This window comes from Zalophus californianus, chromosome 6 (genome assembly GCF_009762305.2).
Source record: "Zalophus californianus isolate mZalCal1 chromosome 6, mZalCal1.pri.v2, whole genome shotgun sequence".
Classification (NCBI taxonomy): Eukaryota; Metazoa; Chordata; class Mammalia; order Carnivora; family Otariidae; genus Zalophus; species Zalophus californianus.
In genome coordinates, this window is record NC_045600.1 from 38,352,655 (window position 1) to 38,372,401 (window position 19,747).

The window sequence follows — 19,747 nt, forward strand, 5'->3', positions numbered from 1 at the left end:
ACAGAGGCCACGTTCTGGCCAATCTGCTGTGCGCAGAAGTGATGCGTATCCCTCTCTGTAGATGCAGTCAAGCACCTCCTCCATCTTTCTTCCTTGCTATAGCAACCTTGGAAGCTCTATTTTATAAGATCAAAGAGGGCCGTTGAACTTGCACTGTATTATATGTGGATGAGAAAGAAACAAACATTGGGCCAAGGCACTGAGATTTTTGAGGATTACTCTGTTGCAGCACTGCTTAGTTCGTACCCTGAGTCAGAATAGAAGTTCTGGTCAGTAAGAGGCCAGGTCCACTTAGGCACACACAGGTTATACCAGCTTTTCAGGAATTTGCTTTAGGCGTTCTATTCATTCAGCTCAAAACCTTTAATTAGGTATCTTGTCGCCTAGTGGGGATGGGACAGATCATTCTAGACAAAAAGTTTGCTTTTGCTACAAAATGCATTTATTTCCAGACAAAATTCTCCAACTGCATATATGAGTACATATTATAAGATCCTTCAGTAAATGTCCTGTTTATGAGTCCTTTCTAATTATTAAAATGCATACCAAATATTTTTGTCTCTTAAAATATAACTTAAATAACCTGCTACTGTCTAAACCGTAAGTCTGGTCATTGACAAGAGTGGCGTGCGATTCTTCACAGAGTTCAGCACAGTATCAGCACATCATCCCACAATGAGATTTCACAGGTCCTTAGGCAGCAAGCCCCTCGCTCACCTGCTGTTTGTGGGGATAGTTGCTGTTGTGGCAGCGAGCCCTCTTCTGTGGACAAAGTTATGTGCAGACAAAGAAGCATGATATATGCAAGGTGGAGAGGCATTTCACAGAATGCAAACACCATTCAGGTAAATAAGTGGACTGGAGCATGAAAGTTCAGTGCACACAAATCTGTTTACACTAGCAGGGCGCGTGGCACTGTCTCATGGGGCACTCAATAAATATCCGTTCAAGTGAGGATGAGAGAATTAAGCTGGAACAGTTGTCTTGGTGCTCAACATCTGTTTTCAAGATGGGGCTTGACGGGGTGAAGCCCCTTTTGTTTCTTCAGAGTAAATCATTCTGTTTGGAAAGCCATTCATTTCCCTACCGAATTCATTAGCATTTACAGACTTCTTGAAGACTGCTAGTATTCCAGGCTCGCTGGCTTAAGAAGAGCACAGAGGGGCCCAGACCAAGTCTCAATTTGTCTTTTGAAGTGAAAAGCTGGTGGACTCAGAATTTCTAGGATCAAGTCGATTCTTCACACCTTCTCTTCTGTTGGTTCCTTCTAATATCCCAAGCCCAAAAGAGCCATAGTAACTCCTAGGTTGAGCAGTATACTTCTTCATGAACTCTCATTCTGGTATCCACTCTTTCCAGTACCCTGGCTTCCTGAGGACTTGAAAGAGCTGACCTCCTGAAGTTCTGTCCTTCAGAGTTTCCCAACTGTGCTCTGAAGGTAAGGTTCTTGTTCTAAGGCTGATCCTGGGAAATGCCCCACAAAGGGAATTCCTGGAAAATCTGGAGCTGCTTGTGATTCTCAGGTCATGTCTTTCATTCCCCATCAGGCTAAGGTTGCAATTCTGGAGACACAAAGGAAAAGTTTCTAAATTCATCCTGGTTAATCATAGGAAGATGTCCTTCATCAATTGGGGTTAAAACTGGCTCTTCCTTAATGAAGTCAGGGTCAAAATTACTGACATCTTCTCGGGATTTCTGTCAAAAGGAAACAAGGGTCAGATTTTTAGGCACAGGAGGCTTTCTCCTCTTCCCTGTGCCCGCTCCAGTGAGGTCAGAAGGGTGCTGCAGCCTTGGGAGTAGCATTATTTACAGTTAGGACCATTAGGACGAAGCAGCGGGTTGTAGTAATTCTGTGCTGTGTATCGTTACAGGCGTGTGGGAACCCCCCACCCCCCACCCCACTTCACTACCCCCACGGACATCTTGCTGAGCAGGCCTGCCTTAGGCCGGGAGGCAAAGCAATTAATTTGGTCACCTGATCCAGCCCTCTCACTCACCCTTTACTTGGCATTTCACCAAAGTGCCACTTCTCAACAGGCTCTACTGAGGGACATACATGCTTGGTTGTCAACAGAGTAAGTTCACACTTGCCTCACCTATTGTTTATACACAGGACTCTAGGTGTGAAGAGATTTTCTTGAAAGACGTGGAAGCACTGAGTTTATTCCTAAACAAGTGTCCCTCGCTTTACTCACCAGTTGGCTTCCTGCTGCCTCGCTGGCAAAGCCTTCCCTCCTCCCCGAGGGGTTGGCAGCGGGGGGCCTGGTAAAGGAAGTGGCTTGACGGCTGGGTGCCTAGTGCCCAACGTTGGGGGCTGTTACCGATTAAGCCAGCTGTGTGTATGGAAATGTTGATCTTTCACATCTTTATAAACTAATGCTTGGACAGCTCATTTCTGCCATTGTTAGACTTCTCATTTCTCTTGCCTAAGTTGAAGATGCGTTTCTGCTTTCTCCACCATGGATCTCTTGACTTACAGATGAGAAAGAGCTGGGCTCTCAGATCAAGAGCTAGACCACCCTCAAGAATGCCCGCTCAGCTGCCTTGCTTGGGAAGGTAGCCCTGGCGCTCCCAGTATTTCTCTAGTCACAAGAGATTTGGCCTGAGCTCTGGGCTGCAGGGGCTGGTACAGACCCAGGCTCTCCAAGCCAAGGAGCCAGGTTCAGTGAGGTGGGTAGCCTTTCATGCCCTTTCTACTTCCTTGGGCGCTTGGGAAAGGCACCTGGGGGAGCATGAGGAAACTAGAGGAATGATGAATTTCTCAGCCCAACTCTTTTGGGGAAACCTAGAAGTTTCAGGTCTTTTAGGCTCCAGAAAGTTTAGGTTAAGGGAGGATGGATTCCAGAGCAAGCAAGAGGTGAAAGATTGGAGAGAAGTAAACTGGAAAGGGGGAGAGGTTGCCTCAAGGGCCAACCTCCTCCTGGGTGAGGCCACCCTGCAGGGCTGAGGCTGAACTTCCTGTTTGGTTATTCCATAGGGGACAATAAATCTTGGTAGAACACGGAGGTGTTTTCAAAAAGAGGAAAGTCTGTGGTCTTAGACACTTACGATTCTGGGTCTGAAAGGTGGTTCTACTTGGCGATGGTTCAGCTGGGCCCAGTCGATTTCCTTAAAGAAAGGATGTCTCAAGATGGCATGCTCCCCACCCTGAGTCAGGCTGCCCAGGCGCATGGTGGGGTTCTTGGTCATGAACTAAGAGGGGAAGAAAGAGAGTCGATCATTCAATAATAGACAACAAGTAGGTCACAAGATGGTAGGCATCCGCTCTGGCAGAGAAGCCTGTGTGAGGCTTTCTGGCTGATCTTGCTTAACTAGCTGAATTTTCCATTATGGGCAGCACAGCCAACATGAATCATCCCTTAAAGGCGCAACTGCTTGTGTGTATTTATGGCCTTCGCCACTTCCATTTCAGACGTGGCCACTAAAATAAAGCTAAAGGGTCCAGTTTTTTTCACTGTAAATACCATGTATTTTTCTTTCCCTTTTAAAGAAAAACTCTTTATAGAACAGTGTGCCTTTCTCGAACACTGCAGTTGCCGACAGCCCACAGCTTATGAATAGGGCTACTTTTAAGAACAGCTGTGCCATTTTCTGAGGACCTGACCAGCCGGCCAGGATTCCCGCTCTCTGACAAGACCATAGAGAGAGGAGTGAGGGTCATTATTTTGAAGATCTGTGGGAAGACGCTGTGGAGCAAAAAACCCAAAGTTGGCCACTTTTCTTCATGCAACAAAGATGCTCTTCTCCTACCCTTCCATTTTGAAATGTTTAATGATTGAGAATCTTGCTACATAGACCACTTAAGCAATGGGTATATATAAATCCTCTGTACTTCTACCAACTGGGAAACTTCCCTCGGGCTGAGCTCCTATCAAGATGTTTGGAACTAAATCTACTTTGACAAAAAGGTCCGTAAGGTGTTCTAATCGCATCCAAACCAAGGACTCGTAAAGGATAATTTACTTTTCAGGGCCGGAATGTGATTTTTCAGTTTTAAAGACACTTAAGCTAATTCAAAATAAAAACTGCCTTGGATTAAAAAATTTTGTTGTAAAGTTTAAATCGTTATCTTTAAGACTGCCCCCCAAACACCCCTTTCCCAGTTTGATCTGTGAGCACAAGAGAAGAGTAATGCGGTGTTCCTAGAACTTGCTCTGCAGTGGAATTTCCAGAGTAAATAAAAAGCCCCTGCTGTTGGAGGGGTGCAGACCTGCCAGGGGAGTGTTTGGAGGCGGCAGCCCAGCCGTGCCAGGTGTCCAAAGCTGCATAAGCCTCCGGTGGTGCTTCAGATGAAAATGACCCTGTGGCAGGAGAAGGCTGCAAAACTGCCTAAGCAAAGCTGACAGGAACGACCTCAGAAAATGCTAAAAAGCCCTCCAAGGGAGCTAATAAAAAATGCAGACACTGATGGAGTTTTTCCTCCCTCCTATGGACAAGGAATGCGAGGCCCTAGGTGGGGCTGGAGTGAAGGTGGGCCCCGAAAGTCTGGGGAGCTTTCAGAGCTGCACAGGTCCAGTCAGTCAGCACAGCGTGGATTGAGGAAGAACATGTCTCACAGCTCAGTTCTGTGAGAGCGAGGTGTTCATGCTGCTTGGGTTCTCCTGGATCAGCCTGTGCACTCAAAGGAAGAGGAAAATACGTACCCAAGAAAAATGAGTAGGTTATCTCCTTAGGAACATCAAGGGGATGCAATCCTGAATGGAATGGGCATCTGTTCTAAGAGCTAATTAACAAACAATGCTGCAAAAAACCCTCAGAATACAAGGATGGTAGAACAGATCCCAATGGCTTGTGGGAAATGTGCAGGCCTGCCAATGAGGAGAGCAGAGGACATCTTGTGAGTGTGTGGGTACAACTTGTTCTTCTGGGCAAGAGGAACAGTGCCTGGCTCTCGCTGCCAGAGTGGCAGAAGCCCAGCGTCCAAGAGACTTTGCCCATTCTTCCTCGCCTCTGGCACTGAAGCCAAACTTCTAAGGCGCACTGGGGAAAGGCACTGTGCATGAGGGAAGGAGACTAAATCACAGCTGTTCTTCCTCTAAACACTGCAATCCTGGAAAAGGAGACTGTCGGAATAACCCTTTCACTAGCTTGATACCTTCTCTTAGGTTCTGGTAAGTCCTGAGAAACCAGACAATTTTGTTTTGACTTTTAATATCTTGTTCTGAGCCCTTTAGACACAGCCATTCTCCAATTTGAAAAGGGGATCAATTTACAAAGGTTTACGTGGTGTCTACTGTATGCAAGGCAGTATACTAGCCATTGTGGGGATGGAGATGACCAAGAAAGTGTCTCTCCACGAAGGAGCTGATGAAGGGGGAAGAGGCCAGCAAGCTTTGTAGGCAATCACAGCTGGGTGAATGAAAAGAGCACAACGCGTGGCAGCTTTGAAGAGGGGCTGGTCATGAGGCAAGTAATGGCTCCATGAAGGAGGTGGCACTTGACAAGAGAGGAGGTGGATGAAGGGAATGAACACAGGCCTGAAGGAAGAAGACAGTCATGCCCAAAAGCCAGCACAGGTGCACACAAGCACCTGGTACACTGGCAGAGGAACATAGAGTGTGGTATGACGGGCACGTGGGGATGGTTGGGGAGCCACTGAAGTCCGATAGAGAGGTGAGTGATGACTCTAGCCATAATGTACTGAATACATCCTGAACAAAGAGGTACGAGATTGGTGGTGGGTGATCGGTTAAGAGATGGAGAAAATAGCTGAGAAGACCAGACAAGTTCAGAAACTAGAAGGGTTTCTGGTTAGTGGGAAGGCAAAGTTGGGAGCAAGTTCTAGAGGGCTTGTGGAAGAAGAATGAACACAATCCCCACTGGCTGGCCTTGCAGTGAGTGCGGGGTCATGGGGTCTGCTCTGGCTGCCTGCTGGAGTGGGGGGAGTATTGGATAAGAGAAATCAGTAACAAAAGGAGGACAACAGATTATTGGTAGTATTAATCACAGAAGCAGTTAACATGAGTAATAGCAGTATTTTTGGGGAATGAAACAAAAATATCCAGCATTTCTCAAGACCTGACAGTGAGCAGATCTGGGAGGCTGAGCTCAGCTTTGTATATGAAGTATGCAGACATCCCCATGGAGATGACTAGTCCTGTAAATCCAGGGTGCAGGCGAGGATTAGAGATCTGATCGTCTGAGATATCAACATTTGGTGAGAGGGCCAGAGATGAAGCTGTTAGGGCAGGCAAGACTGTGGAAAAGGAATAAGAGTATAGAAGTAAGACCAGCCCCAGGCCTCAGACATCTTATTTGGCTCACACAGCATGTTTTAAAATAATTTTAATTACTTGTCAAATATTTAAAAACTAGGAAATGTCATTTAAAAGTCAAGTTTTCCACTTTCTCTGGGAAAATAGGATATTCTAGTACACTAAACCTGCACTTCTTGATATAAAGGGCCTAGAGTCAGCAGTGGCTGCCTTTTTAGATGGAGCATATGATCCCTGGTCAGCCACATACCCCACCACTCTGCATTGCCTCATACCTAGCGGCTTCACTCACTGACTTTGCATGGCTCTGAGCCCTGGCACAGGGACAGAAAAAAGCCAGGGGAGGGCCTCTGGTTCAAGATGGCAACATAGGAAGGCCCCACACTCACCTCATCCATGGACGTATCAAATCTACACCTATTTTATAAAGCAATTCCCCTGGAGAGGAACTGAGGGCTGACTGAACGGCTTCTGCACAAAAGCTAGATGGAGACATGGTAACATGATCATAAAGGGAACACTCAATGCTACAAACTGCAGTGGGGAGGAATAGTATTGAGGGACTTTGAGTAGATTCAATTATCCTAGAGCACAGAAAACATTTATGAGTACAACTAGAATGTAAAGCTTTCAGCTCTAGAACCTTGACAAATGGCAGGAGACATGCTGGAAATCTCTCCAGGTTGGAGCGGCTGGCGAGTGCTATGATTACAGTCCTGCTCCACCGTGGTAGCGTGGAGAGGAGCAAGGTCCAGTGCCCTAGTGAGCGTGACATCTCAGTGAGCCCTGGGCCCCTAGTCCACACCAGCCCCATCTATCACACTAAAGTGGCCCCAGCCTGGCATATCCCAGGGCACTTCTGGTCAGCACTCACTACAGTTCCAGCCTTCCTGCCAAAGTGACACAGACACACAGCACCGGAAATACTCCAGGCCATGCCACTTTGGCTCCAAATGAGTTGCTAGGGTGCCCCCAGTGCAGAGTGCTCTGGGACCTTCTAGTTCAGCTCCAGCCAGGCCAACCAGGGCCTCCCTGTGTAGAGCACCCTGGGCAGCAACAGCCTTGGCCACAGGTGTCCCTTGTGCCGAACACTCTGGGACACCCTGGCTTGCACCAGCTTCAGCTATCCTGCTAGAGTGCCCTTTGCTTAAGGAGACCTGGGAGGGCTCCAGCCCATGCCAGCTTCAGCTGTCCTGCCAGGGCACCCTCTGCATAAAGAGCCGCAGGGCTATCCCAGCCCACACCCACTTCAATTCCTGCCATCCCATCAGGGCAGCCTCAATGTGGAGTCCCTCAGGACTCCCAGCCCACACTAGCCTCAGCTCCAGTGAGCCAACCAAAGTCACCAGGCACACACAGTCTACACAGGGGACAACCCTACACAAGACCATTCAAGTTTAGGAGAAGTAGCTATTCTGTGTAATTCATAAAAGTTAACACAAAGTCAAGCAAAATGAAACAGAGGAATATGTTCCAAATGAAAAAACAAGACAAAAACCTCAAAAAAAGAACTAAATGAAATGGAGATGTGCAATATGATGATAGAGAGTTTAAAGTAATATAAAGATTTTCACTGGACTGAAGAAAAGAGTGAACTGAGAACTTCAACAAAGAAATAGAAAATATAAAAAATATCAGCTGAAATATATAATAAATGAAATGAAAAGTACACTAGAGGGAATCAACAGTCCATTAGCAGATGCAGAAGAATGGACCAGTGATCGAGAACAAGATAAAGGAAAGCCCCCAAGCTGAACAGCAAAAAGAAAAAAGAATTTTTAAAAATGACAAATGAAGGGATCTCTTAGACAGCATCAAGCAAACAAACATTCACATTATAGGGGTCCCAGAAGGAGAGAAAGGGGCAGAAACTTATTTGAAGAAGTAACAGCTGAAAACTTCCCTAACCTGGGGAAAAACACAGACATCCAGCTTCAGGAAGCACAGATTGCTGCAAATGAGATGAACCCAAGGAGGTTCACATCATGACACATAATAATTAAAATGTCAAAGATTAAAAAGAATTTTAAAAGCAGCAAGAGAGAAGCAGTTAGTTACTTACAAGGGAAACCCCATGATGCTCTCAGCTGGTTTTTTTAGCAGAAACATTGCATATATCGTGCTACTCCTTCCTGGCCTGCAAAATGCTGAGAGGTAAAAACCTAAAACCAAGAACACTCTAAACAGCAAGATTACCATTCAGAATTGAAGGAGAGATAAGGAAGTTCCCAAACAAAAATTAAAGGAGTTCAACATTAAACTGGCCTTACAAGAAATGTTAAAGGGACTTTTTTAAGTGCAAAAGGCCATATTTAGAAGAAAATTATAAATAAAAAAATGTAAAACATGACAACAAATACATAAAACATGGAATGGGGAGTGAAAACAAAACTTTTTTAGAATATGTTCGAACTGGGGCACCTGGGTGGCTCAGACAGTTAAGTGTCTGTCTTCGGCTCAGGTTATGATCCCAGGGTCCTGGGATGGAGCCCCACATTGGACTGCCAGCTCAGTGGAGAGTCTGCCTCTACCTCTCCCCACTTGTGCTCTGTCTCTTGCTTTCTCTCTTTCAAATAAATAATCTTAAAAAAAAAAAGTATGTTCGAACTTGTGACCCTCAACTGAATATGGACTGCTATGTATTTAGGATGTTATATGAGCCTCATGGTAACCACAAACTCAAAACCTATACTAGATACACAAAAAACAAAAAGAAAGCCAAGCATAACACTAAAGAAATCCATCAATCACAAGGAAAGAGAGTAAGAGAAGAAGGAATGAACAGAGTAAAACTACAAAGACGACCGAAAATAATTAACAAAATGGCAAAAAGTACATACCTATCAATAATCACTTTAAATGTAAATGGTCTAAATGCTTTACTCAAAAGAAGTAAGTCTTGTTTTCTTACCCATTCTGCCAACCTATCTACGTGCTGCTTTCAAGAAACTTACTTCAGAACTAAAGACACATACAGACAAAGTGAAAGGATGGAAAAAGAGCTCCATGTGAAAGCAAGTGAAAAACAAAGAGCAATACTTTTATCAGCCAAAATGGACTTTAAAACAAACACTGCAACACAAGACAAAGAAAGGCAATTCATAATGACAGAGGGATCAATTCAAAAAGAGGATCTAACAATTGTAAACACCTATGCACCCAACACTGGAGCACCTAATTACATCAAGCAAATATTAACAGATATAAAGGGACAAATGAACAGTAATACAATAATAGTAGGGGACTTTAACACCCCACTTACATCAATGGATAGCTCATCCAGGCAGAAAATCAATAACAAAACAATGTCTTCGAATGACACATTAGACCAGATGGACTTAACATATATATAAAACATTCCATCACAAAACAACAGAATATACTCTTTTCAGACAACAGAATACATTCTTTTTAAGTGCACATAGAACATTCTCTAGAAGAGATCACATTAGGCCACAAAACAAGTCTCAATAAATTTAAGAAGATTAAAATCATATCCTGCATCTTTTCCAACCACAACAGTATGAAACCAGAAATCAATTATAAGAGAAAAAAAATGGAAAACACACAAACATGTCAAGGCTAAACAACATGCTACTAAGCAACCTAGGGGTTAAAGAAGAAATAAAAAAATACATGAAGATAAATAAAAACACTGGTCCAAAATCTTTGGGCCACAGCAAAAGCAGTTCCAAGAGGGAAATTTATAGAAATACAGGCCTACTTTAAGAAACAAGAAAAATCTCAAACTACCTAACCTTATACCTAAAGGAACTAGAAAAGGAAGAACAAAGCCCAAAGTTAGTAGAAGGAAAGAACTAATAAGATCAGAGCAGAAATAAATAAAACACAGACTACAAAAACAATAAAAAAGATTAAGGAAACTAACAGCTGGCTTTTTCAAAAGATTAACAAAATTGACCAACCTTTAGCTAGACTCCTCAAGAAAAAAAGAGGATGCCCCCCAAAAATCAGAAATGAGACAGAAGTAACAACTGACACCACATAAATACAAAGAATTGTAAGAGGCTACTACAAAAATTATATGCCAACAAAATGGACAACTTAGAAGAAATGGATAAATTCCTAGAAACATATAATCTTCCCAAACTGAATCAGGAATAGAAAATCTGAACAGACCAATTACTACTAATGAAACAGAACTGGTAATCAAAAAAATCCCAACAAACAAAAGTCCAGGGCCAGGTAGTTTCACACATGAATTCTACCGAATATTTAAAGAAAATTTAATAGCTATTCTTCTCAAACTATTCCATACAGTATAAGAAGGAAAGCTTCCAAATACATTCTACGAGGCCAGCATTACCCAGATACCATAAGCAGACAAGACAGTACAGGAAACGAGAACTACAGGCCAATATCCCTGATGAACATAGACACAAAAGTCCTCAACAAAATATTAGCAAACCGCATTCAAGAATCCACTAAAAAGATCATTCACCACGATTGAGTGGGATTTATTCTGGAGATGTGTAGGTGGGTCAATATTTACAAATCAATCAATGTGATACATCACATTAACAAAATGAAAAATAAAAATCATACGATCTCAATAGATGCAGAGAAAGCATCTGATTCAACATCCATTCATGATAAAAACTCTCAACAAAGTGGGGTTAGAGGGAACATACCTTAACAAAATAAAGGCCACATATGAGAAACCCACAGCTAACGTAAGTCAGGGGGGAAAAACAGAGCTTCTCCTCTAAGATCAGGAACAAGACAAGGATGTCCACTCTCACCACTTTCATTCAGCATAGTACTGAAAATCCTAGCAGCAGCAATTGTCAAGAAAAAGAAATAAAAGGCATCCAAATAGGCCAGGAAGAAGGTCAACTGTTACTATTTGCAGATGGCATATTACTATATATAGAAAATCCCAAAGATTCCACCAAAAAAAAACTATGAAAAATAATAAATTCAGTAAAGTTGTAGGATACAAAATTAACACACAGAAATCTGTTGGCATTTCTATACACTGATAACAAAGTAGCAGAAAGAGAAATTAAGAAAACACTTCCATTTGGAATTGCATCAAAAAGAATAAAATCACTAGGAATAAACTTTACCAAGGAGGTTAAAGACCTATACTCTGAAAAGTATAAAATATTAATGAAAAAAACTGAAGACCTCACAAACAAATGGAAAGATATTCCATGTTTATGGATTGGAAGGACTAATATTGTTAAAATGTCCATACTACCCAAAGCAATCTATAGATTCAATGAAATCCCTCCCAAAATAGTAACAGCATTTTATTCACAGAACTAAAACAATCCTACAATTTGTACCGAACCACAAAAAGACCCTGGATAGTCAAAGTAATCTTAAGAAGAACAAAGCTGAAAGAATCACAATCCCAAATTTCAAGATATGCTGCAAATCTATCAAACATTATGATACTAGCGCAAAAACAGACGCCTACTTCAATAGGCACAGAACAGAGCTCAGAAATAAACTCACGTTGCAGTCTCTTTAATGGCACTGGGAATGCTAGACAGCTGCATGCAAAAATATGAGACTGGACCACTTTCTTACACCATATACAAAAATAAACTCAAAAATGGGTTAACGACCTAAATGTCAGACCTGAAACCATAAAACTCCTAGAAGAGAACATAGGCAGTCGTCTCTTTGATAGTGGTCTTCGAAACATTTTTCTAGGTATGTCTCCTCAGGCAAGGGAAACAAAAGCAAAAATAAATTATTGAGACTTCATAAAAATAAAAAGCTTTTGCACAGTGGGGAAAACCGTCAGCAAAATGAAAAGGCAACCTACTGAATGAGAGATGATATTTGCAAATGCTATATCCAATAAGAGGTTAATATCTCAACGATAGAAAGAACTTAAACAACCCAACACCAGAAAACAAATAATCCAATTAAAAATGAGCCGAGAACTTGAATAGACATTTCTCTAGAGACTTACAGATGGCCAACAGACACATGAAAAGATGATCAACATCAGTAATCGTCAGGGAAATGCAAATCAAAAGCACAATGAGAATCAACTTTCACCTAGTCAGAATGGCTAGAATCAAAAACACAAGAAATAACAAGTATTGGTGAAGATGTGGAGAAAAAGGAACGCTCATGCATTGTTGCTGGGAATGTAAATCAGTGCAGCCACTGTGGAGAACAGTATGGATGTTGCTCAAAACATTACAAATAGAAACACGATATGACCCAGTAATTCTACTTCTGGGTATTTACCCAAAGAAAACAAAAAACACTAGTTCATAAAGATAGATGCCACCTCTATGTTTATAGTAGCAATATTTACAATAGCAAAGATATGGAAGCAACCAAGTGGCCACTGAGATGAATAGATAAGGAAGGAGTGGTTTATATGTACAATGAAATATTCCTCAGCCATAAAAAAAGAATGAGACCTTGCCATTTGTGACAACATGGATGGACCTAGAAGGTATTATGCTAAGTGAAAAAGTCAGAGAAAGACAGATGCCATATGATTTCAATTATATGTGGAATCTAAAAATTAAAACAAAAAGCAGAAGCAGACCCATAAAAACAGAGAACAAACTGATGCTTGCTTGGGGGGAGGAGGAAGTTCTGTGGGGGATGGGCAAAATGGGTGAGGGGTAGTGGGGAATATGGAACGAATAAGTCACAGTGATAAAAGGTATAGCACAGCAACTCCAATCAATGGTATTGTAATAGCATCGTATGGAGACAGATGGTAGCTCACTTGTGGTGAACACAGCATAACACACAGACTTGTCAAATCCCTTATGCTGTACGTCTGACACCAACGTAACACTGTGTGTCAACTATACTTAAAAAGAAAAAAAAAAAAAAAAAACTCAGGGAGGATGAATACCATGAAACAGAAGCCAGGACGGGGCCCACTGCACGGAGGAGCTTATAGCCTCTTCACGACTACCCCTCCAAAGATGCAAAGATGGGGAGTTAAGGGAATATTTATCACTAGCCCAGTCCTAAAACCTTTAACGGTGCCCATCGGTGGAGGTGTGCAGGGCTAGGAGGAGAAGGGGCTTGCTGCCCTACGCCAGGCACGAGACTCTCCCTAAACACCGTATTCCTGCTGCTGTGAATAGTGATGGCATGATCCTTTTGCAGAGAACGTCCTCTGTTTGCTTATGTCCCGAATGGGACCCAAATGCCCAACAAGTTACCAACAATGTTGTTTGGAACCATCGTCTGTCCACGTCTAAGGTCATACTTAAACTTGCTTCACCTCAACCGACCTTTTCCCCGACTGTGGTCCAAATAAGAAAGTCAGCCAAGGAGGAAAATAAAGTGACTTTCATGAAAGATTCTGGACACATTTATTAAAGGAGGCAGAATGTTTTCTAGGGTCAATAAAAGCACTTTATAAGCTGCAAAGAGTAAGTGAGAAGGCCGAAGTGGAAAATCTGCTTCCACCCCAAACGTAAGTGTCAAGGTAACTTGACAAGAGAGGGGTCAAGAATGCATGGATTCAACTTGTATTCTCCTTCCTTTTGGGGTCCTCATTAAAGTGGAATTTCGTTAGAGGATCCCGAAGCGATCAGAGATACATCTGTCCTGGCAATGAGAAACTTAACAGTTCTTTCAGGGCTGTAGAGAAGGTAGGACTACAGAGGAAAACAGACGTATGTCCTCCTGAAGGTGGCTCTCCAGTGCAACGTGGGTCGGGTTTGTACAAGAATGTCCTAGGGAGCCTCCTGAACACGAAGGAAGGACAGGAGAGCCCCTCTGATCGGGAGGCCCAGAGGCTAACTGGTTAGGCTCCGCCGTCTGACTCTGTGTGTTCATATGCCAATGACCTGTGTGACCTTGCACAAATTTCTTACCTTCTCTGTGCCTCAGATTCCTCAACTATAAAATGGAGATTTTCCTGTATTTCACAAGGCTGTTACAACAAGTAAATGCCTGGCACAAAACAGGCCCTCAATAAATGTATTAGTAAGCATCTTGTTAAACCACTTGTAGGTCCATCCTGTTCTACCTAAAGCCAGAGGCGTGGACTAAACACCTCCAAGAGTAAAATCTGAAATCAGCCTTGACCCTGAGGCTCATCCGGCTCTCCCTGCTACTCAGCTTTGTGGACAAGAAAGACACAACAAGGCGTGTCTCTGCTTTCACAGTTTCCGATAGTGGGGTTGTTATGATGGTCTCTGGAAAACGGTTTTTCTGACAGCAAAAATTTCTAGAGACAATCTTGAAACAAATACAAATAGCAGTCAGGTTTTGCTGCACAGCTGTATCTGCTTAAACAGAAGGGAGATACTGAATGCAGGGCGAAGGATGCAACGGGGCAACTTCTTTGTGAACCCCATGCCAGGGGCAGCACTCTCATGTCTGGTAGGCTCTGCTGCACCCGAGGCGGCTTTGGTTTTCAGTGGTTGAATGTTCCAGAGGACAGAGTTCAAACTAAACCCTGTATAATAATGTGTCTTGAGAAAACAGGATCCAAATGTACTCTGAAACCCATTAAAATGCAGGCAATGGCTATTTTTTCCTCTTTCAAAATCTGTCTGATTTCAGAGGAAGACGACTGTTATATAAATAGACCAATTAGTCTAATAAAATTTTCTTTCAGGAGGGAGAAAACACTGTATTTTCTCCTCTAATAGTTGGACTTGGCTGTTGGACAAACAAAATGACCTTCTCCTTTCATTCAATTTCAGACCAAAGACCAGAAAGCGTTAATGTTGGCAAATCAGAAGGGAAGGAAACCATTCCATGGGACATTCCCATCAATATTCCAGGGAGATGCTCTCAAATGGGAAGAAGGCATTTTAAGGCTCTACAGAGAATGCTGGGGAGGGAGGGCAGAGGAAGAACACACGACCCAGAACACAGTAGGTTTCACAGCTATGATGGCCAACCTCACCACGGGCGTCCAGCTAATGGGGGTGACAAAATGCATGTCTATGTGTGCCTGTTGCAGTCACAGGTCTGTTGCCAGTGTCACAGGCAGTCTAGCCTGGTTAGGAAGACCGGTCATCAACCACCTCCTCATGCAGCCCTTCGTGCCGGCTGCACTGGCGAGGCACAGACTTGGGGAGGCATGTGAGTTAGCTGATGGGGCTGCCGGGGAGGAGAGAGACCCCAGGGCTTTGACTTGGCATTGCTAAGTCACTTTTCCATAGGAGAAGGCAGAGGCAGATATTTAAACCCAAGATGAGGCTGACAACAACCCACACTGGGGCTGGGATGGGGCTCAGAGGCAGGGGGGAAGGATACATAATGTATTTTTTGAATAGCTCTGGGGAAACAAACTAATCTTCGCAAGTACAGGTTATTATACAGACTGGTGTTGCCATGGAATATTGGAAGACCCAAGAGAAGGAGAGTTGTTCTAGCTTGTTCAGATTGGGTCTGAGTGGAATTTACTAGGCTGGGCTGGAACTAGTAATCTGCATGCCTATGGCAATAGGACCACCTGGCCATTCTCAAAGCACATAGGGATCCAGATCCAGACTGATTTGGGCAGGGAGCAGCTGTAGGAGTGGAAAAAAGAATGGTACAAATTTTAGGATTATTTGTTCTAGTTTTGTGAACAATAGTATTGGTGTTTTGATAGCGATTACATTCTATCTGTAGATTGCTTTGGGCAGTACGGACATTTTAACATTAATTCTTCTAACCCATGAGCACGTTGTATCTTTCCATTTATTTGTGTTGTCAAATAACCCTTAAATTTGTATGGACACAAAACACCCTCAATAGCCAAAGCAATCTTGAGTGAGAAGAACAAAGATGGAGGTATCACAATCCCAGATTTAAAATTATACTACAAAGCTACAGTAATCAAAAATAGGATGGTACCTGCACAAAAATAGACACAAAGATCAATGGAACAGAACAGAACCCCAAAATAAACCCACACTTATATGGTCAATCTATGACAAAGGAGGCATGAATATGCAAAGTCTCTTCAATAAATGGTGCTGGGAAAACTGGACAGCTACATGCAAAAAGAATGAAACTAGACCACTTTCTTATACCATATATAAAAATAAACTCGAAATGGATTAAAGACCTATATGTGAGATCTGAAACCATAAAACTCCTGGGTGGCTCAGTCGTTAAGCATCTGCCTTCAGCTCAGGTCATGATCCCAGGGTCCTGGGATCGAGCCCCGCATCGGGCTCCCTGCTCCGCGGGAAGCCTGCTTCTCCCTCTCCCACTCCCCCTGCTCGTGTTCCCTCTCTTGCTGTGTCTCTCTCTGTCAAATAAATAAATAAAATATTAAAAAAAAAAAACTCCTAAAAGATTTCAAAAACAGGATGGTACCTGCACAAAAATCCATCCAAGAGATACTGGTTATCAGTATCTCTTGGACATCAGCCTTAGCAACATATTTATGGGTATGTCTCCTCAGGCAAGGGAAACAAAAGCAAAAATAAACTATGAGGAATGCACCAAAATAAAAAGCTTTTGCACAGTGAAGAAAACCATCAACAAAACAAAAAGGCAACCTACTGAATGGGAGATGATATTTGCAAATGATATAGCCAATAAGGTTAATATCCAAAATATGGAAAAAACTTAGACAACACCAAAAACCCAACAATCGGATTAAAAAGTGGGCAGAGGACCTGAATAGACATTTTCCTAAAGAAGACATATAGATGGCCAACAGACTATGAAAAGATGTGCAACATCACTCATCATCAGTGAAATGCAAATCAAAACCACAAGGAGCTATCACCTCACACCTGTCAGAATGGCTAATGTCAAAAAGACATGAAATAAGTGTTGGCAATGTTGTGGAGAAAAAGGAACCCTCACGCACTATTAGTGGGAATATAAATTGGTGTAGTCACTATGCAAAACAGTATGGCGGTTCCTCAAAACATTAAAAATAGAAATACCGTATGATCCAGTAATCCCACCACTGGGTATTTACTCGAAAAAAACAAAAACACTAATTTGAAAAGATATATGCATCTCTATGTTTATTGTAGCATTTTTTGACAATAGCCAAGATATGGAAACAACCCAAGTGTCCATTAATAGATGAATGGATAACGATGTGGTATATATATACAATGGAGTATCACTCAACCATAAAAAGTAATGAGATGTTGCCATTAGTAACAACATGGATGGATGTAGTAGGTATAATGCTTGAGTATAATAATTCAGACAGATACCATTGATTATACTTATATGTGAAATCTGAAAAAACAAAACAAAACCAGAAACAGACTCCTAAATACAGAGAATAAACTGATGGTTGCCAGTGGGGGGGGAGGGGCAGGCAAAACAGGTGAAGGGAATTAAGATGTATAAACTTCCAGTTATAAATAAGTCACTGCATGAAAAGTACAACATAAGGAATATAGTCAATAATATTGTAATAATTTTGTATGGTGACAGGTGGTAACTACGCTTATCATAGCAACCATTTCATAACGCATATAATTGTTGGATCACTATGTTATAGACCTGAAACTTACATGATATGGCATGTTAATTATACATCAATAAAAAATAGTATAGTTTTTGTAAATGCTATAGCTTAAGTGGTAGCCATTACTACTACTTTATATACATATCTATGTGTTCTTGTATTATAGCAGGTATTGACCTAAGTGTTTCAAATTCATTCTGTATAATATTTACAGCAACCTTGATTACCATTCCCATTTTACAATTGGGAAAACTGAAGAACAGTCCAATCTGTAACCTGTCCAAGGCCACCCGGTTTGGGAGTGGTGGAGCTGAGATTCAAAGCCCAGCCTATCTAGCACTAGAAGCCTTTGCTTTTAGTCACTGTGCTAACCCTCTTTTTGAGGTGACCAATCTTCTCATTTGGATTCTGGATTAAAAAACAGTGTAGACTGACAGGTCAGGAGGAATTGTGGGATGACATTCAGGACTTCACTTGAATGAGAATGCATGGCACTTTGTGTGCTTACTTACATTACGCTTCCTTTGCTGGCCCATGGGACCAGCGGGTACTAAGAGAGGGCAGAGAAAACAGTCTTGAAAAGGACCTAAAGAATCCTTTAGTCTGACCAGCTTGCTTTACTTTAAACAACTGGGGGGCTTTATATTGGAGAAAAAAAGATAAAAGGGCACTGTTGATATTTTCAAATACGAGGAGAGGCGTTGGCAGTAAGAGCACTTCTAAATAAAAAATATGTTTAGGGAGTGGGAGTTAAGGGGACATACATAAGCTTGTAAGGACAATTAAAATAAGTTTAATACTCGATGCCATGAAGTGAGAGAAAGGGCTTTCCCAGGAGGAGCACGACTGTCTTATTGGAAGCATTAGCATAAGAACTGGGATTTGTCAAGGACGCCAGATGACCTCTCTGGCATCAGGTGGGAAGGGAGACCAATGGCCTCCATGGACTGTGCTCTCTATCGTCTCTTTTTGGATTTATCATTAAAATTCAGGGAGAGAAGAATTGCCATTTTGAAGATGACTGTACCTCCTCCCTCAGCTAGAGAAGCCACATTTTCCTTGGGTCTCAAGTGGACTTGTCTTTATAAAAAGTAAAATAATACATAACTTGCTCAAGCTTATCTCCTCGGGCTAGTCATGAAGAAGGGGGCACATGAGTATATTTGAAAATACCAATGGATCAACATCTATACTGATAAGTTACTTATAACTAACCTACATCAGAATATTCCATAAGTATCTCCAGAGACACACTACACAGTGTACTTTATTATCTCCTCATGAAAGCCAGTACAGGAAATGCCCCGTACTGTTGCTGTTCATGCAAGGGGGCAGAAACAGTGCTAAAATCTGTAGCGGGTTTGTTGGCTCTATTTTTCATGCTGTCAGTGACTGGAATCCAACGGCCTTTCTGTGTAGGCATCTACTTAATTCCTTTCCAGTGCTTTTAACACTTCAATTTTCCCATGTTTTATAATCATTATAGCTTCCCCTGAATCCCAAGTCATAGGACAATGTTGGTTTAAAAAAAGGTAAAGGTCAGAGGTGAGTCTCAGAGATCCAAGTCCAAGGTCAGGCATTTGTGCCAACACCCATGTTGTTGGCCAATATGATTTTATGCTGGCAAGTGAGTCTCAAGCATCCCTGACTGACGGGGCAGGTTTTACTGCTCTCCCAAGTGTTAAAGGACAAGAAAGCTCTACTCACTGTGGCCCAAGCTACTTCTTCATTTCAGGTGTGATCCCCCCAAATGTAGCTATTTAAAGGAAGCAAGTACTAAACAAGGGTCCTCCAGAGGAGACTACACAATGCCTTTTATTTCCTGCTGACGAAACTCAGGCCAACATCCTTTTTTATCTAGGGTGTCCAAACCAAACCTAACCATCAATTGCTAAAAATTATTGATCTTTGATAGTTGGAAAGGACACACGAAAGAAAACAAAGTGTACTAGTTCTGTTCACAAGAATTTTTCCAGCTTAAAACAAAAAGCTCTTCTAACCCACAGATTTCAGTTAGCAAACTGCCACGTAGAAAAGGTATCCATGCTCATTTTAAAAAACTTCTGATATCTTTATCCTCCTGGCTGAGATATGGAGATTAAAGGAGCAAGTGGTATTAGTA

At 42.3% G+C, this 19,747-nt stretch overlaps 1 protein-coding gene across 3 annotated transcripts in view; it reads right to left on the bottom strand.

Annotated features, from left to right (window-relative positions):
- Window positions 1-316: 316 nt before the first annotated feature.
- The window catches only part of PRKCH (protein kinase C eta), a 222,938-nt gene continuing 203,507 nt past the window's right edge, over window positions 317-19,747 (bottom strand). The window contains exons 13-14 of one of the 3 annotated variants that reach the window (XM_027570953.2): window positions 3,049-3,192; window positions 317-1,562 (exon numbers count right to left, since the gene is read on the bottom strand). In XM_027570953.2, the coding sequence (XP_027426754.1) occupies window positions 1,335-1,562; window positions 3,049-3,192 (372 nt within the window). In that variant the 3' untranslated portion in view covers window positions 317-1,334. Of the gene's footprint in view, window positions 1,696-3,048; window positions 3,193-19,747 lie in introns of all 3 variants that reach the window. The other 2 variants (XM_027570955.2, XM_027570954.2) reach the window with 2 other exon arrangements.